Raw genomic sequence first — 25,220 nt, forward strand, 5'->3', positions numbered from 1 at the left:
ATTAATACAGTTTGAGAATTACATATCTTAAAAACAAAATTAGATGGCATCACCATTAATAATTGTCCTAGCATACTGGCTTTTTAATCTATACTTTCAAGTTATTTATTAGATTTCAAAAAGAAAATAGAAATGTGAATCCCCATAAAACAAGCATGTCAAGTCTACCGCAAAGGATCTGCTTTGAGTATGCAACTATCTAGTGTATGAGTTAAAGCAAATTTCAAGCAGTCCTGGTAATCCACTCATAGTTCTGCATACTACAAGCACACCAAACAAGTTAGTCCTGCATAGGTGGATCTGTCTTCCTCTAGGCTTTGTGAATTGGAGATTACTGCACGAATAATTCTTTTTGCTACTAGGAAAGAGCCAGTTATCACTACATTTATAGCCATTATTTGTAAGTCAAGGAGAGGTAAAAACATGAGTTGCACAGGGGGCTTTGTGTTATCCACATTGTCACAGAATATTATTCGGAACATAGACATGATCCGCAAGTAGAGAAAATTAGGAAGGTAAAGCTGTGACCCATGCTGTCTAGTCACCTACTGAGAGTGTGTCCTAACTAGGGCCAAATCACCAAGGAAAAGTGACTGAATTAAGTCCAAATACAGTAGGGGAGAATTTGGGAAATCTCACTGGGAGGAGCAGAATAGATTCCAAAAAAAATGAAAATCTTAATTTTCTTATCCTTTCCTTTAAATCATTAATCTACTGATATACTCACTGGGTTTATACTATAAAATGACTCACTTGTGCCTATTCCTACCACTCTAGCAATTATATGGCTTCACTTATTAAAGTGAAGTCCATTTTTGGTTCATTCTGTGTTTACTATGCTCTACAGCTCTAGTTGAAGAACCACCAAAACAGGTAGTGTTGAGAACAGGTGCTGAAACAAGCCTGAACTTAACTGGACGACTTTTTGCAAGTGGTTCACATGGACTGGAATAACTGATACGTAAATATGAAAAATATTTTTGTACCTACCTGGATGAGACAATGTCCAAAGATATAGATTTTGACTTTTGTCATTACTTTTGACTTAAAAATTGTAAACATTGTTCTAGACATGTACATACTGTATATAGGCGATGTTAACGGTTATGAAGTTTTGTACCATTTATTTTGTGACATTTTAAAATGCAACTTTTGGAACTAATGGTTGGTAGGAGAAAGTTCCTTGGGGAACGAATACCCTGCTCAGCTTTTAACTAATTTTTGTGCCTCAACACAATGTTGATGTTTAAAAATACCTCAATAGATAAGAGAAACTCCCTGTTGAAGATGACTTTCACACAAGAGACAATATTGCACATGCTCTCCTCGGATGTGCAAAACATAATTTATGTGGACTAAAAAAATGTAAACATTAAGTGTTGTTTACAAATACCCTCCTGTAGTTCTTGTAGTAGTAAATGTTAATTCAGTTAATTGAACCTTCTGGGGATAGAATTGTTGTTTTTAAATAAAGCATGCTATCTGCACCTTATTATGCAATATTCAGTGTCTTAATTTCATTCATCCTCTTATTTGATGGAATATGCACAGCTGTCTTGTGTGCAGTGTAGTAGTAATATTGAGTCAGCTATAATGCCAAAACAAATTTTTCAAACCAAATATTTAAAAGCTTAACTTCAACATTTATGGAGATTTCTAATGATCTGAAGTAAAGAAATAGGTTTGAAAAGTAAATAGAAGACCAGCAATGTAAGTAAATGTGGCACCTTGAGTGGTCTGTGGCTGGCCAGAGAATAGATTCAGGCCAGACTGTGTCTCTTTGCTCATAAACATTTTATTTCTTGCAGAAAAACAAACAGAAACAGCATTGCCTACGTAAGCAGTTTTCAAAAGCAAAAATACAGCAATGTAATTCACAGATAGTCAGTACTAGCCTTTCCTCAGCTTCCATCTCTTTCCTTGGGGCCTCCCTTGCAAGGAAAACGCCCTCAGAACAGAATTCCCTTTCTGTCTGTGGCTTAAGGTGGACTAAGCTAAATGCCTGGTCCCGGGCTTTTAAGGAGGGTCTATCATACGCTCTTTTACCTACCCTTCCCCTCAGCTTGACCTTCTCAGGTCGAGCGTCTGCCGCTACCCAAGTTAACTCCAAGGAAAATAAATAATCCTTTCCAGGAGCAACATAATACTTTTTTGGTTGGGGGGGCAACCAAGTTCTGCCACTAGTTCCACCCCAACTCCACACTCAGCTCTGCCCCACTCCTAATTTCATACTTTACATTTATAGTTAGTCATTCTTTATGTACATTCTTTGCATAAATCATAGAATATAATTATTCATTCCCAGACCAACCAATAAAATCCTTTATGATAGAAAACCTGTCTGCGAGCAAAAAGCCTGCCCCTGAGAAAAACAGCTTTACTAATAGAAGTATCAGTACTAGGCGACTATTCTGTACTATATATGTAGATAGACAGGATCATCAAATACTAAGGGATGTAATCAGATCAAGAATGTGTGGCCTAAACATATAGAAACGTCCTATTTGGGGATCACTTGCCTGATTAAAATGAACATCCAAGCTCACCTCAATATGTCACCCCAGCATTTTGTCCCCTGGGGGAAGTGGGAGATGGGTGAATGGCAAGGGCTTGTGTGTTGTGAACTTTCTCTGGGTCAGTGCAAGGACAGGAAGTGTCCTAGGTGAACCTTACAGCCTCTTGCACTTCACTCACGACACATGCAGTTAATAATTATGCTATAAACCTGTTAGATCGCTAAGATCCTCGCAACTGAATTTATTAGATATTCCCACAGTTAGGCCCGCCTTGTTAACACTAGAGAAACTTCTTTTTCCATCGCGGCTCCAGCTCAATGGAATCTTATCCCTTTCAAAATCCGGGAGCTGGAAGATGTTAAAAAATTTAAGTTGGCTTTTAAGAGCTATTTGTTGTCTCGAGTGTTTAATACTGTATAAAGACGATGTGTCTGTTTTACAATACTCATTGTATTTTCATGGACATGTGAGTTGTTTGATCACTCTGCTAGTTCTGCTGTAAAATTTGATTTAGCGAATTATACTTGTTTGGTATAACATGACATAGTTCCTATGGAATTTTATATTTACATTTATATGTGCAATGTTTGTTTTATTATTATGTATGTTTTTATGTATATCGCCTAGACCTTTTTGTGTTAGGCGTTTAATAAATTTTCTAAATGAAAAAAAAATGAAATGAAATAACAAATTTTACATGAAAAAGGACATTCAAAGTACAGTCTTCTAGGGTAAAATTATCACTTACATGTATATTAGATTTACATACACTGCCGTGGCACCAATGATGAAACTCTGCTAAAAAGACACTTGGGGAACCCATATCGATTAGGCCTATTGTAAAAGTGTGTTGGGTTTTTGGCTTGGCCCTCAGAAAGCCATAAATAAACTGAACTAGAACTACCATTTCCCTGTACGTACCCAGATCAGTCCAGACCGTGGGTTGAGCCTCCTGTCCAGCAGATGGAGACAGACCAAAACTGAAAGGGTATCCTATATCAGGAAAGAGCCTACCCTGCAGCCCTCCAGTATTCGTCTGTCTCCAGCAGATGCGACAGCTCACCCTGCAGTTCCCTGTTTTTCTTCCTTAGCCCTTGCTTGTGGGGCTTTTCTTATTCTAATCTAACAGGATCAAGCAAGTATTATTGTTCCTTACCAATTAAGTTTGTTTAAAAAAAAAAAATTAAGAAAGTTGGACTCTGTTTTTCTCTCTCAGGAGACCGTTGTCTCCTCGGGGAGCCTAGGGGGGCTTGGCCCCTTGTTTGAAATAGCCTAGGCTCCCTATTCCCAGTGTACTTCAGCTGTGGGGCGATACTGGTAGTCCAGTCACTCCCTCTATACAGTTGTCTCTCTCCCAGGACGTCTGTTCCCCGGCGATGCCAGCAGGGACGTTTCATCCCCCTGCACTGCTCAGTTGAATTATTCCAAAAAAAAAAAAAAAAAAAGGAGTGTAACTTCGGGTGTCCGATTTCTTCCCCGGCAGCTGTAATTAAGAGATGGGTGGGTGCAGAGTTCATTCTTCTGCTCCTGCTCCCTCAGGCACTGCAGCTCAGATGCTTTTAATTGTTCATCTCTGCCTCATTCTAACTTTTGTCTTGCCTGCGGGGAGCCTTCGATCCAGCTCTCCCGCAAAGGCTTGTGTTCGGGCTGTCTCGGCAGCGCATAAATCTGTACCCCAGAGCAAGTCTGTAAAACGCATGGCTAGGCCATTCCCGGGTCGGCAAACCGCGGACATTTTGGGGATATCTGCAGCTCCTGTTACCTGGCTGCAGGACACTAAGGAGCCTGATTTGATTATCTCACTGTTATTATTTGTGATAATTGTGGGTGGCAGATGACCATGCCCACGGGGAAAGATCCCGAGAGGGACTACTGGTCAGGCTCAGAGTTGGGAGACAGACACACACTAGTTCTTTTATTAAACTGTTTAGTGAACCATCAGAGGTGGCAGTAGTGAGCTGTAAGAGCCCAGCTGGGCTGTAGTCCCTCAGGCACTGGAACAGCAATCCCAGGATGGCTGAGCTGTAGAGAAACTGAATATAGTGAGTAGGCAGAGTATAGGAATAGAACCTTGATGGTAACACTCACACAATAGTCTCTTGAAGCAGCCCAGGAGCTGGAATGAAGTAGGCCCTTGAGAAGCGAGTATCTGGTTCCAGGGAGAGCTCTGAGAGAGAGATGGTAACAAACAAAATAAAATTCAAATTCTGGTGTCAACACAGTAACAGCTCTTCCCCTGCTCTTCAACCTTCCCTCATTACCCTCTCCCTCTGCCCAAACTGGCACCTCTAAGCCAGTTGGGCTACAATTTAAACACTGGCACCTTGTCCCCTCTGCAGCCTGCGGTGAAACATCCCCATTTGAAACTGTGAGGTTCTGTATCTGCGGAGGCCCACATGGTTCAAACATCTGCTATTAGAACTGCATGGGGCCACAGAGTTCTAACAACAGAGACTCTCAGTTCAAACACAAGAGGTTTCACCACGGGGCTGCAGGAGGAAGGTGCCGCTGGTGTTTAAAACTGCAACCCAACCAGCTTAGAGGTGCCAGCTGGGGCAGAGGAAGAGCAGGGAAAGGGTGAAAGGGGTAGGGGATTGACTAGAGTTGCCAACTTTCAACTATGAAAATTCTGAATTCTTGTAACCAAGGAGTAAAATATTTGCATATATCTTTCCACGTAACTTTATTTTAAACCTGCAACCAGGGCCGGCGGAAGCACTAGGTGAGCTAGGCCTGTGCCTAGGGTGCCAACAGATAGAGGGCGTTGCCGCCGCTCACAGCCACTTCAGGCAGCAGAATTTTGAAAGGGCAAAAAGTACCCCTTCAAAATTCTGGGCCCCCCCCCCCCCCCCCTGTCGTGCCACTCTCCTGACGTCCCCCTGATGGTCCAGCGGAGGGCCCAGGAGCGTTCTGCCGCTCCCGGGCTGTCGGCTGCCACTAACCAAAATGGCGCCATTGGCCTTTAGCTCCTACCATGTGACAGGGGCCAACCAATTGCACCTGTAGCCCCTGTCACATGGTAGGGACTGAAGGCCACAGACGCCATTTTAGTTACTGGCAGCTGACAGCCCGGGAGCGGCAGATCGCCCCCCCCCCCCCCCCCCCACTGGGCCACCAGGTGATTTTGTGAGTTTTGCAGGGGTTTGGGAGGGTGGGGGAGTGAGAGAGAGAGGTAGCATGTGGTCCCCGCCCCTAGAGTCGGGGCAAGGCTTGAAGGTGCCCAATCCCCTTCCACCGGCCCTGCCTTGCGGTCATCAGATAAATAATCATGCAAGTTTCCCACCCCTACCTTTGTCTAGAACATCTCATCACAGAACATCACCTCTTATTCCTGTGATGCAGAAGGATGAGGCTACCCTGGGCTGCTGTCATTGTGTATGCTTACATTTTACTCCTTATGTTTATATGTATTTATATGTTTTTTATATTGTAACCTGCTTAGCACAGCTGGCTTGCTATTAGCAGGCTATACATATTTTAAATATATACTTTTAATGAATGGAATTCAGGCAGGTTAATATAAACTTCTGCACTGAAATTTTGCAGTCAGGTTCTTCAGAGAACAAAAAGGTGAAGTAGCAACCATGACAGAACAGAAGACATCAGAGGTTCATAGGATGAGGCATGCCTTAGGATAGGCCAGCAATTCCAAGGAGAAGACAGGGGACCAGTAAGGAGGAAGGAGATGATGAAAATACAAGAAAGAGGAAGGAAAATTATTCAAATCTATTGTGTAGCAAACTGATTGGATGCTGTACACTTGTCTGGTGGTTTTGGCTATGAAACTATAATGCTAAGCAAGTGAGAGCACTTCCAACAACACTAGAAATCAATGAATAAAATCAGAACTAGTGTTTGAGAATGATGCTCTGTAGTTTATTGAACAGCAGGCAGTAATAGTAAATGGCACATACCTTAATAAATTACTAAATAAAATATATAGGAAACACCATTCTTTATTTAGGTGAAAAATTTCAAAATGTTACAAACAAGCATCATACCCACTTCCACATCCAGCTTAAGAATGTCATTTAATAGGACACCATCGTACACATTTAAGCACTAATTTGTGCAAATAGGTTTGCTAATAGCTAGGAAAGGATAAAACCGTTGACATTTTCAGGTTTGTTTGAGGAGGATTTCAGCCACTTAGGTTTTAATCGGGGGTGGGGGAAGGGGTTTAAAAAAAACAAACAAAAAAAAAAAAACCAGTTATGCCAGAGGGCATAATCCATAAAATACATCTGTAAATAAATTAAGCAAGTTATATAGCTATTTAAAATATTCTTTTTATGGTTTTGCTAAGCGGTTGGGTGAGAATATGAGAACATTAAAGGGAGAAGTAGTAAGAACTGCCAACAACACTATCACAGTTCAAAGTGGTTCTTTTTTTTTCAATTTTCTGCTAAAATGCATATGGTGGTGTCCCCTGCTAGTAGTCTATGTAGTACCTGTTACAACCTACTTGGCATTTCATGATATCTGGATCAGCTATCCTTTCCAAAGAATGTACAGATTTGGTGCATGGCTACCAATAAGAATTAACTTGGACTGACAAGGTGACTTTTCATTTTATTTATTTAGTATCTTGAGCTAGATTTTCAAAGGGTTGCATGGAACACTGGAATTTAAAATCTGCATTTAGACTGCTACTGGCATTAGACAGACATCTAACAGGGCAAGTCTGCCGCAACAACTGGGATTTCCAGCCTAGCAGCATGCCCCAAAGGACTCAGAGCAGATCTAGCTGCATAGAAGAAAGCGTTCCTGGCCCAGTCCTACAGGGAACGATCATGGGTGAGGGGAAGGAGGGGAGCTGGAAGCTTGTAATATACATGGGAAGGGCAGATAGAAGAGGAAACAGGACAATGTGGTAAAGGAGGGTGTGCTGTGAGATGGAAAGAAGAAAATAAAGATGAACGGAGGGCTGTTTGAGATAGTGAAAAGAGGAACAGATTATTGATGGGACTGGGAACCATCCAGACACTGGTGCCACTGCATGGGCCAGATCCCATCCAGTGGCCAGCAACAGGCTAAACCTAACTTGTCCAGCTATGTAAATTTTAGCAGCCTAAACATTAACTTTAGAAGGCTGGGAAACAGTGGGCACAATGATTTTCTTTTAGACGTAATTTTCAAAACACACTGGCTGTCTAAATGTAATAGTACTTCCAAATAAACTACATTTGGTAGAAACTGTGTGTCTAATCCTGTACCGAATAGTAAAGGATCTAAGAAAGAGGGTATGTTGGTTAGTATAAAGCTTTTATAAAGGTTGACAGTAAGGATTTTTAAAGATGTCAGAATTTCCATGCAGTTTATAGACTGAACATTTTTTTTTATTATGTTTTGCATAATATGGCTTCCAAGTCATACAAATGTATTTTGAGTCAGATCCTGTTTTCTAATTTTAGTTCTATATCTTAGTTCAGACTTTCGCAGTATGGGCATAAAATATGAAAAATAGTCTTTTTGGTCCAAGTTAGAACCCTCTGATTCTATAAGAAAAAAAAAATGTGGTTTTAGATCAAAAGTAATTTGCAACAGCAGTGCTAGGTATCGTGTGCTTAGAATCATTTATACTTGTGTGTAAATGCTACAATAAATATATTGTGATTTTGCTGTGTTAGAGCATAGTGTCCAAATTCCCAGTACTCTTCTGACAGGGATAGCTCAGGCTCTGGCTCCTTTTCTTGTGACAGAAGATACACATTTCTGTTTTCCAAAGTGGTTAGAATTTAACAATTTTCTATTCCAGGGTCTGCTCTTTGTACATAATCCATACATGAATATTTTTGAGCATGCTCTGATTTATGTAAAATACATTATTCTTTATAACTTTGGTCTGCAGTATTTTAGATTTTAATGCAGATGGGAGATTGAATTTTTTTTAATACATACAGTCAAACTGCAGTTATGTTTCTGTTAAATTACTCAGTGCTTCTCCAGGGTTCCTTTAAAGAATTAACGTTTGGAAATGCATCTTTGTAAAGAAAAGAAAGAGGGACAAAGGTAAGTTCATGCAAGAAGGTGCTTAACATACAAATGTCTAACACATTGATAATTATCTCTCTCTTATACATCTAAATAGGGGATTCTGAAGACCGGGCTGGACATCTAGTGATCTTGTAAGTAACAATGGATGCATAAATTTGAATTTAGATGCACAAATGCATACCTTTGAAAATGTAGCCCCATGTGACATGAAATGCTCCTTTGTATACAGCATTAAAATGACGGACAACAGTGAAACATTGTGGGTTCCCATTTTTACTTATAAAAAAAGACAGAAAGGATTTCAAATAGCATCATGTTTGTGAAAATATATTTAAGCATAAATTCTACAGTTAGGGATTCCAAAAATAACATCTCACATAATCTTTTTTATATAGTCCATTTTGATCTGAGCTCAAACCTAATAAGAATAAAGAACATGAAACAAGTTAGGACATCTCCTAGAACCATTTTAAAGTGATTGGAGGTGGACAAACTATGGCCTAAGTGAGGCTTCCATTTGGTCTGTGGCAGTGAGATATAGGTCCCAGCCCTGTCACTTGTAATATGCATGGGGAAGGGGAGTCAGCGAAGGACATAACAATGAAGAGAGAGGAGGAGATACTTGGCATTTTGACATCCATGGGCGAGAAGTGACATCACTGCCATGAACCTCTCAGCTCAAAACGGTCTGGAATTTCTGAGGGAGATCCTTCTCTTCCCCGCTCCCCAACACCCTCTGCATGTGTTTGTCCACCCCTGCTCTTGCTGAGGAAACAGGCTGATGTAGGAAGGAAATTTCAGTGACTGCACAGAATCTCAGTCATATTTTCAGCAACTAGTGAACCTAGAATAGGACTTCCCAAACCTGCCCTGCTGATCCCCCCAGCCAGTCGGCTTTTCAGGATATCCACAGTGACTATGCATGAGGTAAGGCTGCATATACTGCATCTCCAGCATATTCACTGAATGGCTGTGGACTGCCACACGAGGTTTGGGAAGCCCTGATCTAACTAACTACAGGTTCTAATTTGTTCAGGGCAGGCCGATGCAATCCTAGTTTTACTACATTACAATACTTCAGATTTCCCAAACACAAGCATGACTGGAAATATATATAATGACAGAAAAACAGGAGTGAATCAGCTAGTTCTTGAAAAAAAGTGAAGCCACTTAATTTTATTTTGCATTCTTGCCAAGCTCCTGTAGTCAGGATTTCAGATAATATTGGTGATCAGGCACTGGCTAAAAGTTGAAAAGTCCCTAACTTGATGGAATGCAAAACACTGACTGTGTGATGTCTTGGTTGGTTTGATGTTCTCTCTTTTAATTGTATGTTCTACATAGCAAAAATCTATACGTTTAACCAAAATGAAATCTGAATTTTGTGCATTTAGCTGTTAATTCCCTGCAAATCTCTCAGACCCACTGCATCCCCAAATGCAAAGGAAGGAGCAACCAGTTAAACTTGATTGACAGAAAAAGATCATGATAATATTTGGAATTTTGTAGAACTACCCGTAGAAAACTAAATTCTCTTTGAAAAGAAAAAAAAAAAAGTGCCGCACATCTCAGAATTTTAACAAAGTAGGGAGGAAATACCCCTGCCTAATGGAAGACGGTCTGTCTCCATTTCTTATCAATCAAGAAAGGCCAAAGCGACTCTTTGATCCCAGTTTCAAACGGTGTGCGCTGGCCAATGCCCAGATTTTCTAGCCTGGAGCAGTCGAGCTGAGCATTCCTTGGTCGAAGAACACCTACCACCAGGCCATCAGAAAGCTGGCAAGGAAAGAGAGGCAATGTTATCTTTGCAGGACTGAAATGTGAATCAATGGTTACAGACAATATGAAGCAATATGAAGCAATATGAAGCATCTACACTGAAACAGGTGCAAAGTAGCCCTCAAAATGAAATTCCCGGACATACCTGCCCCATGCCCCTCCCCCCCAATCCAATTTTAGCACAGCTAAAAAGTTGGGGACTGAAATCCAGCACATTACTTTTAGCCACATTCGTGGTGGTGTTGGACGAGAGGGCAAGCATTTTTCAAACCCTGTTTTTATGCAGGTACACACGGTTATGTGTGTAATTTTCTTTTTATTTTCCCCTAAACGTGCATAGAATAAAAAAAGAAGGTTACACTGATCCCAGTCTATAGAAAACACTGCAACACACCGAAAAGGGTTTCTCCGTTTTTCCACTTTAATTTTAATCTTTGATAGCTTTTCCTTCCTTATCACACTTATTAAACCCGCTCTTTCACTATGGCCTCCTTACCATCCTATCTCCAGGTACTGCTTCTTTTCCTCTACTTCCTCTCCCCAGTCCCTCTCCTTTCATTAAATATGCACTCCTCTTCTCTCCCCCCAACCCTCACCCCTTGGTCTTCTCACTCCTCTCCCAAATCCTTCCTCAATCACAATTTCTCTCCTCCTCCACTCCCTTGCTGCCACTTGGCCTGCCACAACTGTCTTCCTCCATGCCAAGCAACCATGTGAAGGATGCAGGTCGTGCCAGCTGGTAGGCCAGTTAGTATCCTTTAGCAGTAGTGGGATGGAGGACGATGGAGCACTGCTGCAGCAGCTAAAGAGTGAGGTGCAGCATCGACATTAGGTCACACCTGCTGCTTTCTGACATTCTCTAGCTCCCACAACTACTGTGGAACTCAGCCCTGGTTGCAGAATTGTGAGAACCTGGAAGATTTCATTTCTGCATGGGGACTAAGCACAATGATGATACTTTAAAGCAGGGGGGTCCAAATGCAATGCTCAAAGGCCAAATGGCACGTGCTTTTCAAAACCCCTTACTAGAATTTTACTGTAGTTTTGATAAAAACAAATTTAATTCAAATCAAGTCAATAAGGTGGGTAACTAGCTAGTTATAGAGTAATGGTAGTGTTTTGAGATCATTGACAGACAAATGTAAAATAAATCAAAAGACTACAAAGTACTTTAGAGTACCTTTTCATCCCAACTCCCTTAGAAATTTTAATTCTATAAAACAAATCAACAAAATTAAGATGCAAATATTAATCCAGCAAGGAGAGGGAGGCTATCCATTAAGTGCCATATATGTATGATTATCTCTGAGTTGGCAAGAAGTTGTGTGAGTGCACTAGGTACAAACAGTTCCTATCCCTCAGAGAATGAGTCTGATCTCTGAGGACTAGAGTGACAGAACTGGAGGAGCTAAGTTATACAGAGCAGACCTTCAATAGAGCAGTCCCATCTCCAATCTGGCAGCCCCTGTGCTGCCTTGGAGGAGAAAGGTCACCTGGAAGAGAGCATCACCTTGCTGAGGCAATCCTGTAGCTAGGACTTTTCCTCAAGGTCATGCTGTATCTGCTCACACAGAGGATATGTCTCCAGAGGCACGTGCCCAAGAGGGAAGGGTTAAGATGGCCATTGTAGTTGGAATTTGATTATTAGGAATGTAGATAGCTTGGGGGCTGATGGATTTGAGGATCGCTTGGCAACTTGCTTGCCTGGTGCAAAGGTAGCTGACCTCACGTGTCACTTAGATAGGATTTTACATAGCACCGGGGAGAAGGTAGCTGTCATAAGAACATAATAGTTGCCATACTGGGTCAGACCAAGAGTCCATCAAGCCTAGTATCCTAGGGCGTCTCACCTGGCTCCTCCCCCGGCGTCCGCAAGGCAGGTAAGAAGAAAAGTTCCAGAGATCCCGGCAGGTAAGATCAGCTGCAGCGAGTGTGGAGGAGTGGGAACGCCAATTTTATGGCATCTCACCCGGCTCCTCCCCCGGCGTCCAGGTCCCGCAAGGCAGGTAAGAAGAAAAGTTCCAGAGATCCCGGCAGGTAAGATCAGCTGCAGCGAGTGTGGAGGAGTGGGAACGCCGATTTTATGGCATCTCACCCGGCTCCTCCCCCGGCGTCCAGGTCCCGCAAGGCAGGTAAGAAGAAAAGTTCCAGAGATCCCGGCAGGTAAGATCAGCTGCAGCCAATTGGGATACCTTTCAATGAGCCCAGGCGGGAAATTTTTTTTCAGCTGCCGTCTGGATTTTGGGCTACTTTTTTTTTTTTTTTTACTTGTACATCTTTTTGGTTATTTTCTGCCTGGTCTCTGGAAGTGCTTTTGCCCCCACCACCAAATGCTCTAGAAGCTAGTACTGAATCAGCTCCCCTTTCCACCCCTCCCCCCATCTAATCAAACAAACTACACCAATGTTGTTAAACTGAATAAAGTTAATGAATCTCTCAGATCTTGTGCACCATCAGTGAAGCTGGTTTTACTTTCTGAAATTCAATATTTTAGTTTGTGTAGATTTACAAAAGGTCCATAGGTCACAAAGTTTGGAGATATGCCCATGCATTTGAAAAGCAGAATAATAATTGTACTGGAGATTTGAAGCAGCAAAAAAAAAAGTTTTAGTGCAGTTCTAGCTTGATTATTGGAAGTATGGAGAAACAGAGGTTGCAATAAATGCTATAGTGGACCAGATGCCTTTAAGTAAAGGGCAGAAAGATTCCAAAGTTACCCCCATCAACTGATAAGCAGGTTAATATAAATAAAAAAAAACCATATTTTGTAATGTCTGTATACAAATGCTAGAAGTCTAAAAAATAAGATGGAAGAATTAGAATATATAGCACTGAATGAAGAGGTGGATACAATCTAATGGAAGGAGAATATCTACTGGGGCACTGTGATACCAGGGAACAAATCATATCAAACTGATAGGATGGATAGAATTGGTAGAGGGGTGGCACTATATATTTATATTAAGGAGAACATGGAGTCAAATAGGATAAAAGTTCTGCAAGAAACAAAATGAAATGTTGAATATTTATAGATAGAAATTCCAGATGAAAAAGGAATAAAAATAGCAGTGGGCTGTTTTACTACCCACCTGGCCAGAATGGATAGACAAGGAAAAGCTAAAAGAAATTAAGGAAGCTAACAAAATCAGCAGCACAGTAATAATGGGCAATATCAATTACCCCAGTACTGACTGGGTGAATGTCACATCAGGACATGCTAGAGAGGTAAAGTTCCTAGATGAAATAAATGACTGCTTCATGGAGCAGCTGGTACAATAACCAACAAGAGGGGAAACTATTTAAGACCTGGTCCTTAGTGGACCACAGGATTTGGTGCGAGCGGTAACAGTGTTGGAGCCACTTGACAACAGTGATCACATCAAGCTCACACTGACTTAACTGGGAAGGATGACACTAAAATCTACTGCAAACACATTTAACTTTCAAAAGGGTGATAAAAAGGAAAATGGTTAGGAAAAAACTGAAAAGCACAGCTGCAAAGGTTAAGCATTTACAACAGACATGGACCTTGTTTAAAAATACCATCTTGGAAGCCCAGACCAGATGTATTCCACACATTAGAAAAGGCAGAAGGCAGGCTAAATGATTACCGGCATGGTTAAAAGGTGAGGTGAGAAAGAGGCTATAATAGCTAGAACAATATCTTTCAAGAAATGGAAAAGGGATCTGATTGAAGAAAACAAGAAACTAAATAAGCACTGGCAAGTTAAATGCAAAGCATTGATAAGTGAGGCAGAGAATTTTAAAAGGTTTACTGTGGATGCAAAAACTCAAAATCTTTCAGGTACATTTGAAATACAAAGTGTGCATGGAGTCAGCTGGACCAATACATGACGAGATAAAAGGGGCACATAGATATAAGGTTATAGTAGAGAAACTAAATTTATTTTTTGCTTCATTGTTCACAGAGTAAGATGTGAGCGAGACACCCCCATGCCAGAAATAATATTCAAAAATGATTGTTCAGAGGAACAGAAACAAATCTCAATCCAACTGGAAGAAATAAGGGAAAATGAACAACTAGAGTAGCAAATCACCTGGACCAAATGGTATACACCCCAGTGTACTGAAGGAACTGAAAAGTGAAACTGCAGACCTGCTATTGGTAATTTATAAACTATTATTAAAATCAGCAATGGTATCTGAAGACTAGAGGGTTGCCAATGTGACATTTTTAGAAAGGGATCTAGGAGTGATGCAGGAAAGTGCAAACCAATGAGTCTGTGCCAGGCAAAACAATACAAACTATCAAAGAACAAAATACTAAACAGATAGTTATAGTTTAATGAGTCAAAGCCAAAATGGAATCTATTTTTTTTTAAGGGTTTAAATAAACATGTGGATAAAGATGAGCCATTTGATCTAGTATATCTGGATTTCCAGAAAGCATTTGACAAAGTTCCTCATGAGAGACTTCTTAGGAAATTAAAAAGTAACAGGATAGAGGACAGTGTCCTATTGCGGATTGGAAACTAGTTAAAAGATAAAAAATAGACAGTAGGGCTAAAGGATTAATTTTCACAATGGTGAATAGTGAAGTGCTCCAGGGATCTGTTCTGGGACCACTGCTTTTTGACATTAATGAATTTAAATGACTTGGAAATGGGAACAATGACAGACGATCAAATTTACCAATGACCCAAAATTATTCAAAGTTGTTAAATCACAAGAAGACTGAGAAATTTCAAGTGGACCTTGCAAATGAAATTGAATGTGGGCAAGTGCAAAGTGATACTTATAGGAAAGAGTAACCCACATTATAGCCACACAATGCAAAGTTCCTCATTAGGAGTCACCATTCAGGAAAAGGATCTAGGCATCATTCTTGATACGTTGAAATCTTCTGTTCAGTGTGCAGCCAGCAGCCAAGAAATCAAATAGAACGTTAGGAATTATTAGGAAAGGAATGGAGAATAAAACAATATAATAATGCCTTTATCACTCAATGGTGCAACCTCATCTTGAGTATTGTGTGTAGTTCTGGTTTGAGATGTAGTCACCACATCTCAAAAAAGATCTAGCAGAATTAGAAAAGGTACAGAGAAGGGCGAACAAAATGATAGAGGGGATGGAACGATTACCCTATGAGGAAAGGCTAAAGAGGTTAGGACTCTACAGCTTGGAGAATAGACAGCTGAGGGGAGATATGATAGATGTCTATAAAAAATTGAATGGTGTGGAACAAGTAAATGTGACCTGGTTGTTTACTCTTTCAAAAAGCACAAAGACTAGGGGACACACAATGAAGATACTAAGTTGTACATTTAAAACTAATTGAACAAGCTACACTTGTTTTGTCTGTTATAGAGCAAAACCTTGGTAGGGTCATGAACTTATATTTCAGGAAAATGGTTCTCTATTCCAGTGGTTCTCAACCTTTTTTCTGTGGGACACACCTGACAGATGGTTCTCACATGCATGACACAATAACCCATGATTGTCACGGGGCGAGATGTAAAAGTACAGTTTGCATCCACGGGAACCCTCCTAACCCACAATAATGGATGTAAAACAGAATTACGACATTCCCCATACAACTCACCCTACAAAAAAGATATTCTGGTTCTGGTGTCATCTCAGTAACAGCAACTCAAACTCCTTCTACTTCCAGGCTCATTAGCCCTACTTATGAAAAGACAGCAGTTTACCAGCAATGCATGTCGTCTTGAGAAAACACAACAAATAAGACTGATACAAACACTTACATGCTAGTAAAATATCTCATCTCGGTAACAGACACAGAACCGACCTAATATACTCCCAGGATCTGTAGTAATGCACATAAACTTATCTGCACCAGTTACACCTGTATTATGGAATACACTCAAACAGGAGCAACCCTATCTATGAAAAGGCAGTACTACAAATATTAAATCAGGCCCTAAAAACCAATACACCGCTTATTAGGAAAACAGAACTAGCAAGCAGCTATAGATCCCCACACAGAAATAATTGTAAAACTATACTAATAAGCAGAATACATTTTTCAAAACAGCTATGAACAGAACAACATCCAACAATTAAAAACTCATAAAAACTATTAAAAATTCTTCAAACACCAATAAAATGTTTCAAAAAAGCAGACATCACATAATATTAAATAATAAAAATGGCAGTCAATCAAGAAAAATAAGCTTAAAAAGCCACCTTTACTTACCCCCTCCAGCAGCTCTCCTACTCCTCTTCCATGCAGGCCGTAGCACACAACAGAAGCAGCAGTAGTGGCTAAGCTCTATACTCATGGTCCTCTTCTGTAGGGCCTATGTCTCTCACACACACATCATACCAGTCATGCTCCCATGACCAGTTTCTGTCTCCCACACACCAATCATCTCCCAGTCTTTGACACACACACCAGTCACCTTCCTGAACAGTTTCTCTCATGCCATACACACACACAGGCTTCCCACTCCCGTATTCTACTTACATATATGGGCTTCTCACTCTCAATCACTTCTCTGTCTCACACACACACTCTCACCAGTTTTCTCACTCCCATTCTTTTTCTCTCCACATGCACAGGCTTCTCATTCCCATAATCACTTTCTTTCTCTCACACACAAATACACACCAGTCACCTGATTTCTCTCATGCATACACACACACAGGCTTCCCACTCCCATGTTCTCTTTCAGATATACAGGCTTCTCACTACCATGCTGTTTCACACACCCAGGTTTCTTACTCCCATGCTGTCTCTCTCACACACACACACAGGTTTCTCACTCCCATGCTCACTCTCTTCACATGCACAGGCTTCTCATTCCCATAATCACATTCTTTCTCTCACATTCACACACACCAGTCTCTTTCTCTCACACACACCATCACCTTACCAACCAGTCTCTCTCTCATGCATGCACACACAGGTTTCCCTCTCACATAATCAGGTTTCTCACTCCCATGCTTTCTTTGACACACACCACCAACACCACCAGGCTTCTTACTCCCATGCTTTCTCACATACCCAGATTTCTCACTTCCATGCTTTTTCTCACACACACACAGTCACCTCCCTGACTAATGTCTCACACTCTCACATACACATCAGTCATCTTCCCTGAGCAGTCACTTTCATTGTCTCTCACATATATACACACACATCAGCTCTCTGACCAGTTTCTCTCAATCACACACATGCTCTCAAATCAAATACATTCTCTCACACAGGCTCTCAATCACACACATTCTCTCACTTACACACAGGCAGGCTGTCTGGCTGCTTCTCTCTCTCACTCACTTCCTCTCCCCCCCCCCCCCCCAGCACAAATGGTAGCTGCAGCAGCCGCCTCCTCCAGCTCCCACAGGCCAAGAAAGAAGAATCCCATCGGCCGCGGGAGGCTCATGCTGCTGTCTCCTTTCCTGATTACCGGCTACTTCGATTGCTCGGGGGCCGCTGCTACTTTTACACGTGGCACGGTTCTTTCTCCTTCCTGCACACCGCACTGTGTATCACTTCCTGTTCCGGGTCACGGGTGGGGGGGCAAGCACGGGTGTTACAGTTTCTTCTAGCACCGATGCCATTCCCACTGGGCTTGAACGTGCTGACAGCCCGGCAGCAGGGAAGGAAGAGCAGCGGGAGAGACCGGGAGCACGCGACACCTGCCGGCGCTTGGCGACACACCGGTTGAGAAGCACTGCTCTATTCTATGGTGAAGCGATATTGCTAAAACAATTCAGGAAAGGAGAAGGGGGTTTCTTGCCTTGAGAGAGGAGGCTTTTGCTCTTGATGTTTTCCTTTAAACTTTGTTACCCATGTAAATGTGTCATCAAATCTGCTAGTGAATGCTTTTTCTTTTTTGTCCCTGAGCAATTGAAAGCTTTTATGGTTTTTAGGACGTTTCCAATAGTGTGTCGCCCCTAGTTTGAGTCCTTGCCGATATTATATAAAGCGGTTCACCATGCTATGCTTTTTTCCTTTATACTGATTTGCTTATATTCCCTGCAGTTTATGTGCCTCTCTCTGTAATGTTGATGTTCAGGAAGCATAGGGATTCATATTTTTATTTTGTTCATTGTTCTTTTTCCTTGTTACTTTGTATTTGTGGATTCCTGTATGTTTTATCATGTACAAAGTTGTATCTTTGTATAATTAAGAAAATCAGTAAATATAAAGTTAAAACGAATAAGAACATAATTAAGCTCTGGAATGCATTGTCAGAGGATGTGATGAAAGCAGTCAGTATAGCTGGGTTTAAAAAAAGGTTTGGCCATGATCCTGGAGGAAAGGTCCATAAGTTATTATTAAGATGGAGATGCAGTAATCTACTGCTTATTTCTGGGATAATCTAGCTACCCTTTGGGATCCTGCCAAGTACTTGTGTCCTGGACTAGCAAAAAAACAAGATACTTAATGGATCTTTGTTCTGAACCTGAAGGCAAATCTTATGTTCTTATGTACCCAAGGATGCTTAATAGGAAACAAACCGTGTTGTATGCTTGAATAAGGAGAAAACAGCTTTATTTTATTTTCATTGCAATTTGGTGCTTGTTGTGAGTGACATGTCCTCCACTTTAAAAATACCAGGTAACACAATTCCCTGATATGCTCCGAGTGCTAATCACCACCATGAAAGGTGGAAGCAACCCCTTGCTGTGTGTCAAGCCCTAAATCACATAATTTAAAATTGTTTTATTTTTTTCCTTTTGAGGATGGGTGGCATTACATTCACCCTCCAGTGTAGTTTAGAGACTTCACTTACTGGTCTCAAGTGACTCCTGGGAAGGTTGAAGGCATCTGCCATAGCACAAGCGATCTCATATTTGGTCATCTGTTCATTACCAGACCAGTGGAATATTCCCTTTAATGAGGAATCCTGCAAAGATGAAAACTTTATGATGATATGAAGATGAAAGTACTATTTCCCTGATAATTTCCTTTCCTTGAATATAGTCAGACCAGTCCAGACAAGTGGGTTATGCACACCACACCAGCAGCTGGCGTTAGAGAACAGACTCACTGCTGTCACTCCTATATACCTCTGTGTTGACACCAGCCTGCCAGTATCAAGCCAATTGAGGATAACATAACAGCAGTTAATATAATAATCATCTTTAGATTAGTGCACTTCCAGGAAAAAAAAACAAAAACAACAACTAAAGGAAGAAGAAATGTACAATAGTAGCATAAGAAACCACTCACTTGCAGCAAAGCTCAGGAAGCAATAATGCTTACCAATCCTGCATACTTATCTGAGAAAATCATTAACTGCAAGACAGAGTGAATGAAGATATTGAAAATAGCAGCAGCATAAAGAGGGTCCTGGACTGGCCTGACTGTATTCAGATAAGTACTAATTTCACCTCTCTCTTCATCCAGTCAGACCAGTTCAGACAAGTGAAATGTACCTAAGCTACTCCCTAATAGGATGTGAAGCTGCCCAAAACTGCTGCAAAACTGCTAAGGTGAGAGATGCCACCTCAGCAACTCTGACAGCCAGACTGCAGCACACAGAAAAGGATGCAATATAGACCAAGATGCTGCTCTGTAGATCTCCATGAAGAAACCAACTGCAACTCCGCCCAGGAAGAAATCTAAGCCCTTGTGGAACGACCCCAAATCTAGTTTGACAATGAAGTATCAGACTCCACATAAACCTCCATATATACACCTCTTTAAACCAGTGCGCCACTTAACTAGTGGGGACCTCACTTCTCCGCACTCCATTATACAGAAAGATCTCCCTTAAAAATCCAGAGATCCTGAGACTTGGCAAAAGATGTCCCTTTACGTCCAAGGATCAAAGAATGCATTCTTCCTAAAGTGGCAACCTGTAGGAACTTGACAGGAAGAGCAGGAACCTGACATATCAGCAGAAAGAAGGGAACAAACCATATACAAGGTTGGATCTAATCCTTGAAAACCATAATTAGTATTATTAGTATTAGTAGGAAGAGCATCTTCAGAGTAAGGCCTTCATATTCCCCTTGCCCCCGGCGAGCCCAGCCTCCGATCGCGCTGCCTGCCTGCCAGCCGTGCCGCCCATCAGCGCGACTACGTCTCCTGGACCCTCCCACCAACAGATAGCAGCCAATTAACATCAGAGTGGGAGATTTAAACTTCTGAAACTTACTTAAATTGCCTGAACTGCTGGCGCTGTGTCCCTTTAAACTCGGACCTCTGCTGCTATAGCCGCTCTGCCGCTCAGCCGCCGCTGCGAAGCTCCTGGGGAGAAAGGCCTGCGCGATCGGCGCCCAGACCCGTTGGGTCTGGGCGCCGATCGAATCCCAGCTCCTGGGGAGGCTGAGGCTGGTGGATCATTTGAGCTCAGGGTCTCTGCTCTGCATCAAGCTATGCTGAGCAGGTGTCCAAGCTAAGCTGGGCATCAACATGGTGCTCGATCGGCGCAGGCCTTTCTCCGAGTCACTCGGAACCCTCTCAACCACAGACACACTCCAGCAAGCTTCACTCGGACCTCTCTCAACCACAGACACACTCCAGCAAGCTTCACTCTGACCTCTCTCAACCACAGACACACTCCAGCAAGCTTCACTCGGACCTCTCTCAACCACAGACACACTCCAGCAAGCTTCACTCGGACCTCTCTCAACCACAGACACACTCCAGCAAGCTTCACTCGGACCTCTCTCAACCACAGACACACTCCAGCAAGCTTCACTCGGACCTCTCTCAACCACAGACACACTCCAGCAAGCTTCACTCTGACCTCTCTCAACCACAGACACACTCCAGCAAGCTTCACTCGGACCTCTCTCAACCACAGACACACTCCAGCAAGCTTCACTCGGACCTCTCTCAACCACTGACACACTCCAGCAAGCTTCATTTTGACCCAAATCCCTAACCTACTGACTAACTTCAGGACTACTATTTCTTCTTCTCCTCCTTTCTTCAGTGGCTTTCCTTATCTGACCACGCTGCTATCAAAACTTCCTGCGCGTCTAGAGTATTTCAATTTCTGGGCCCTACAGCAATAAAAGAGCTTGCCCCTACATCTTGCCTATTCACTTAGTACCATTAAATTATGCACCAATCAGAAATGTTCTCCCGCCACATTCCTACTATCAAACACTTCAACGTGAATTATAAACTGGCTAGATTTCTCCAACACTCCTCATTAACCAGAACATTAACACCTATTATGGTAGCACCTATCACTCAAATGTTAGGTCTAATAACTTTCTCCATCCTTCTATTAAATACACAATCTCTTCTAAAAAAAAGATCACCCTACTAAACGATATCCTCACAGATGAAAAGCCAGACATATGTGCGATCACTGAATCATGGCTAAAAGACACTGACACAGCCATAATAAATCAACTTCCCACTGACACTTACAATGTTTTCTCCATTCCAAGGATCAAAAAGAAAGGTGGAGGTATTCTCCTGGCTGCCAAAAAGAAATTTAACCTTACAGTTCAAACTACTTCCCCTTCCTCCAAAATGGAGACTGGCCTTTTCAAATCTAAGGATCTTCAAATCTGCCTAATCTACTCCCCCCCCAGCATACTTGAGAATAACCCATCTCTACTAACAGAATTTATTATCAAAAACCTTGATATTCACCTCCCAACAATTATTTTGGGGGATTTGAACCTACACTTTGATCGCATCCCTCTAACCCCAGCCTGTGAATCTTTACTAACCTCTCTTAATGCTCTAGGCTTTCAACAAGCTGTGACTAACCCGACTCATAAAGCTGGTCATACCCTTGATGTCATTTTTACTAACTCCCATATTGATACAAAACCTCCCCTCTGCACTCCAATTCCTTGGTCGGACCACTTTCGGATTGACACCTGCTGTACAATAAAACAATTACCATCTAATGTTCACAGCAAAAAAACCATCTACTTCCGAAAACAAGGTCAAACAGATGAAATTAATGTGATATCAGAAGATCTCAAAAATTTAGATCTCACAGACGCTGAAACAGCTACCTCTTCTTGGTTTAAAATTACTAGTAACATAGCAGAGAAACTCTGTCCTATTCAATCCAAGGAAATCAATTCCGAAAAAATAATAAGGAAAAAACCTTGGTATACTCCCGAGCTTAAAGCTATGAAAATGGAGCTACGTAAGACAGAAAAAGAATGGCACAGAAACCAAAATTCCACGACTTTATTAAAATTCAAATCATTACTACACAAATATCGCCAAACCACCGACAAAACAAAAAAAGATTTCTATGCTTCCAGAATTCATCAATATCAATTCAACCCTCAAGCACTTTTCCAATATGTCAAAAGCCTTGTTACTGCTCCAACTCACAACAATCTAAACAACAATGATGATTCAAAATGTGAGGAACTAGCTACATTCTTTTATAACAAAATACATTCTATTTTAAAGAGATTTAATTCATCTCCTGCTCCTTTTCACACCAACCAAGCTACATCAGCCGCTCAAGATAAATTTGAAACAAAGCTATCTAATCTTGAGATTACTACTGGTATTGAAGTTGAGTCAATTCTAAAGAAAATGAAACCAGCTTTCCACCCCACAGACATCTTACCTACTAAGACTCTTCTTACAATACGTTCTACAATAGCAAAACCTATTGCAAAGATTCTTAACAAATCCATCACCACAGGCATAGTTCCTTCTATACTTAAACATGCTATCATTACCCCAATGATAAAAAAATCTAACCTAGATTCATCTGATCCAGCAATCTTTCGACCAGTATCAAACCTACCCTTCCTCTCAAAGATTATGGAAAGAGTCATCAACAAACAACTAACTGATTATTTAGATCAGTGATTTTCAACCAGTGTGCCGCGGTACACTAGTGTGCCGCGACACATGGTCGGGTGTGCCGCGGAGAAAGTTCCCCAAACTATAGTGCCCCCTGTGTTTTGTTCCCCTACGACAGGGGTCGGGAACCCATGGCTCTTTTGAGGGCTGCATCTGGCTCGCAGACAGTCGCCACACTTTCCCACTGACCCAGCTGCTCCCCGGTCCTCCTCCGCCCGGGCTTAAAATGCTGTCAGCCCGGGCGGAACGCGGCAGGACAGCTGGAGTCAGCGGCACCGGCGTGCTCTCTTCGCCCCCCCTCCCGGCCCGGAAGAGGAAGTGAAGAGTATTGGGTGCCTGCGCGGCAAGAAGAGGCCACGCTAGTGCGCTCGGCATCGGCCCGAAGAAAAGAAGACTGCAGCGCGGCTCGGAGGAAAATGAAGAGGTTCAACCGCGGCCGATGGGACTCCGCCTCCGCTAGGGCTGAAAATGAAGAGGTGAGCGTTGGGAGGAGGCTGCTGCTGCTGCTCGCGAGTTTCCGGGGTGGGGGAGAGAGAGAGTGAACTCGCTCATTCACTCTCTCTCTCCCCCACCCCGGAAACTCGCGAGCAGCAGCAGCAGCCTCCTCCCAACGCTCACCTCTTCATTTTCAGCCCTCGCGGAGGCGGAGTCCCATCGGCCGCGGTTGAACCTCTTCATTTTCCTCCGAGCCGCGCTGCAGTCTTCTTTTCTTCGGGCCGATGCCGAGCGCACTAGCGTGGCCTCTTCTTGCCGCGAAGGCACCCGATACTCTTCACTTCCTCTTCCGGGCCGCGGGGGGGCCTCTGTGTGTGTGTGTGAGCGTGAGAGATTGCATGTATGTGAATGATTAAGAGCCTGTACATGTGAAAGAGAGTATGTCTGTGATTGAGAGCCTGCCTGTGAGAGAGAGAGAGAGCATGAATGTAAGTTTACCATTGGGAACCTGTATGTGTAAGTTTGTGATTGAAAACCTGTTTGTGTGAAAGAGTATGTGTGTATGATTGAGATCCTTTGTGTGTGAGAGAAATCATGTGTATGTATGATTAAGAGCCTGTGTGTATAAGTAAGAGAGAGACCATGTGTGTCTGTGTGTGATTGAGAGCTGGTTTAGGTGATGGAGCATGTGAGTATGTGATTGAGAGCCTTTGTGTAAATGAGAGAAAGAGAGGACATGTTTGTAAGCATGTGAATGAGAGTCTGTGTGTGAGAGAAAAAGACAGCATGTATTTATGTGATTGAAAGCCTGTGTGTGTGTGTAAGCGTGAAAAGATAGACAGCATGTGTGTAAATGTGTAATTAAGAGCCAGTGTGAGAGAGAGCGCTGGTATGTGACAGAGAGGAGAAAGTTCCAAGCAAACCACCCCACCTCCTGCTAATTCAGAACAATCTCAGGACACCTGGATATCAAACGTTCCCAGGTATGCAGAGCAAAAAAATTTTTGTATCCTTATTTTTCATTACTGGGTCTTTGTGTCTGCTATTTTGAAATATTTTGTTGGTATCTGGAAATGTTTTATATGTGTTTTTAATTATTGGATATTCCACTCATTAGCTGTTTCGAAATATGTTCTTTTTGTTAGTACAGTTTTACTGCTGATGATTTTATATTTCTTGATTTGTTTCATAAGGATGGGTGATGTTTCTTTTTTCCTTTGTTACACTGCATACAGAGACTCTGGCTTGTTGCAGTTTCCAATTCATTTTTTTCTGTATGCTTCTTGTTATGCGTTTTGGTCTCTTTATTCTATGTTAGGTGAGGGACAGCACGTGATTCAGGTGAGGTTTTCTGCTGGCGTGTAGTTTCTGTGTAGGACTCTATAGCAGCCTGACTTGGTCCGTTTTCCTAATAGGAGATGTATTGGTGTCTTAAGGCCTGGTGTAATATTTTCAGAGACTTATTGTACTTTAAAAGTGTGATCTTACATAAAATGCACACATTTACTTATATTTAGTTTTAAACATTATATGGCTCTCATGGAATTACATTTTAAAATATGTGGCGTTTATGGCTCTCTCAGCCAAAAAGGTTCCTGACCGCTGCCCTACGATGCGCAGTCACGCTTCCTACAGTGTAGGAGCCGTGTACAATAACACATGCGCGAGCTTTGAATGCTCGCGCGACAATGACATCACCGAGCTGGTACTTGTACTCTGGCCTCATGACCATAGTATTTCTCATTGTACCC

At 42.0% G+C, this 25,220-nt stretch overlaps 1 protein-coding gene across 3 annotated transcripts in view; it reads right to left on the bottom strand.

Moving 5' to 3' along the window:
• Window positions 1–6,454: 6,454 nt before the first annotated feature.
• Window positions 6,455–25,220, bottom strand: part of MAT2B (methionine adenosyltransferase 2B) — an 87,872-nt gene continuing 69,106 nt past the window's right edge. For 2 of the 3 annotated variants that reach the window (XM_029583557.1, XM_029583556.1), the window contains exons 6-7: window positions 19,016–19,129; window positions 6,455–10,289 (exon numbers count right to left, since the gene is read on the bottom strand). In XM_029583557.1, the coding sequence (XP_029439417.1) occupies window positions 10,119–10,289; window positions 19,016–19,129 (285 nt within the window). In that variant the 3' untranslated portion in view covers window positions 6,455–10,118. The remainder of the gene's footprint in view (window positions 10,290–19,015; window positions 19,130–25,220) is intronic. The other variant, XM_029583558.1, reaches the window with a different exon arrangement.

This window comes from Rhinatrema bivittatum, chromosome 18 (genome assembly GCF_901001135.1).
Source record: "Rhinatrema bivittatum chromosome 18, aRhiBiv1.1, whole genome shotgun sequence".
NCBI classification, from domain to species: domain Eukaryota; kingdom Metazoa; phylum Chordata; class Amphibia; order Gymnophiona; family Rhinatrematidae; genus Rhinatrema; species Rhinatrema bivittatum.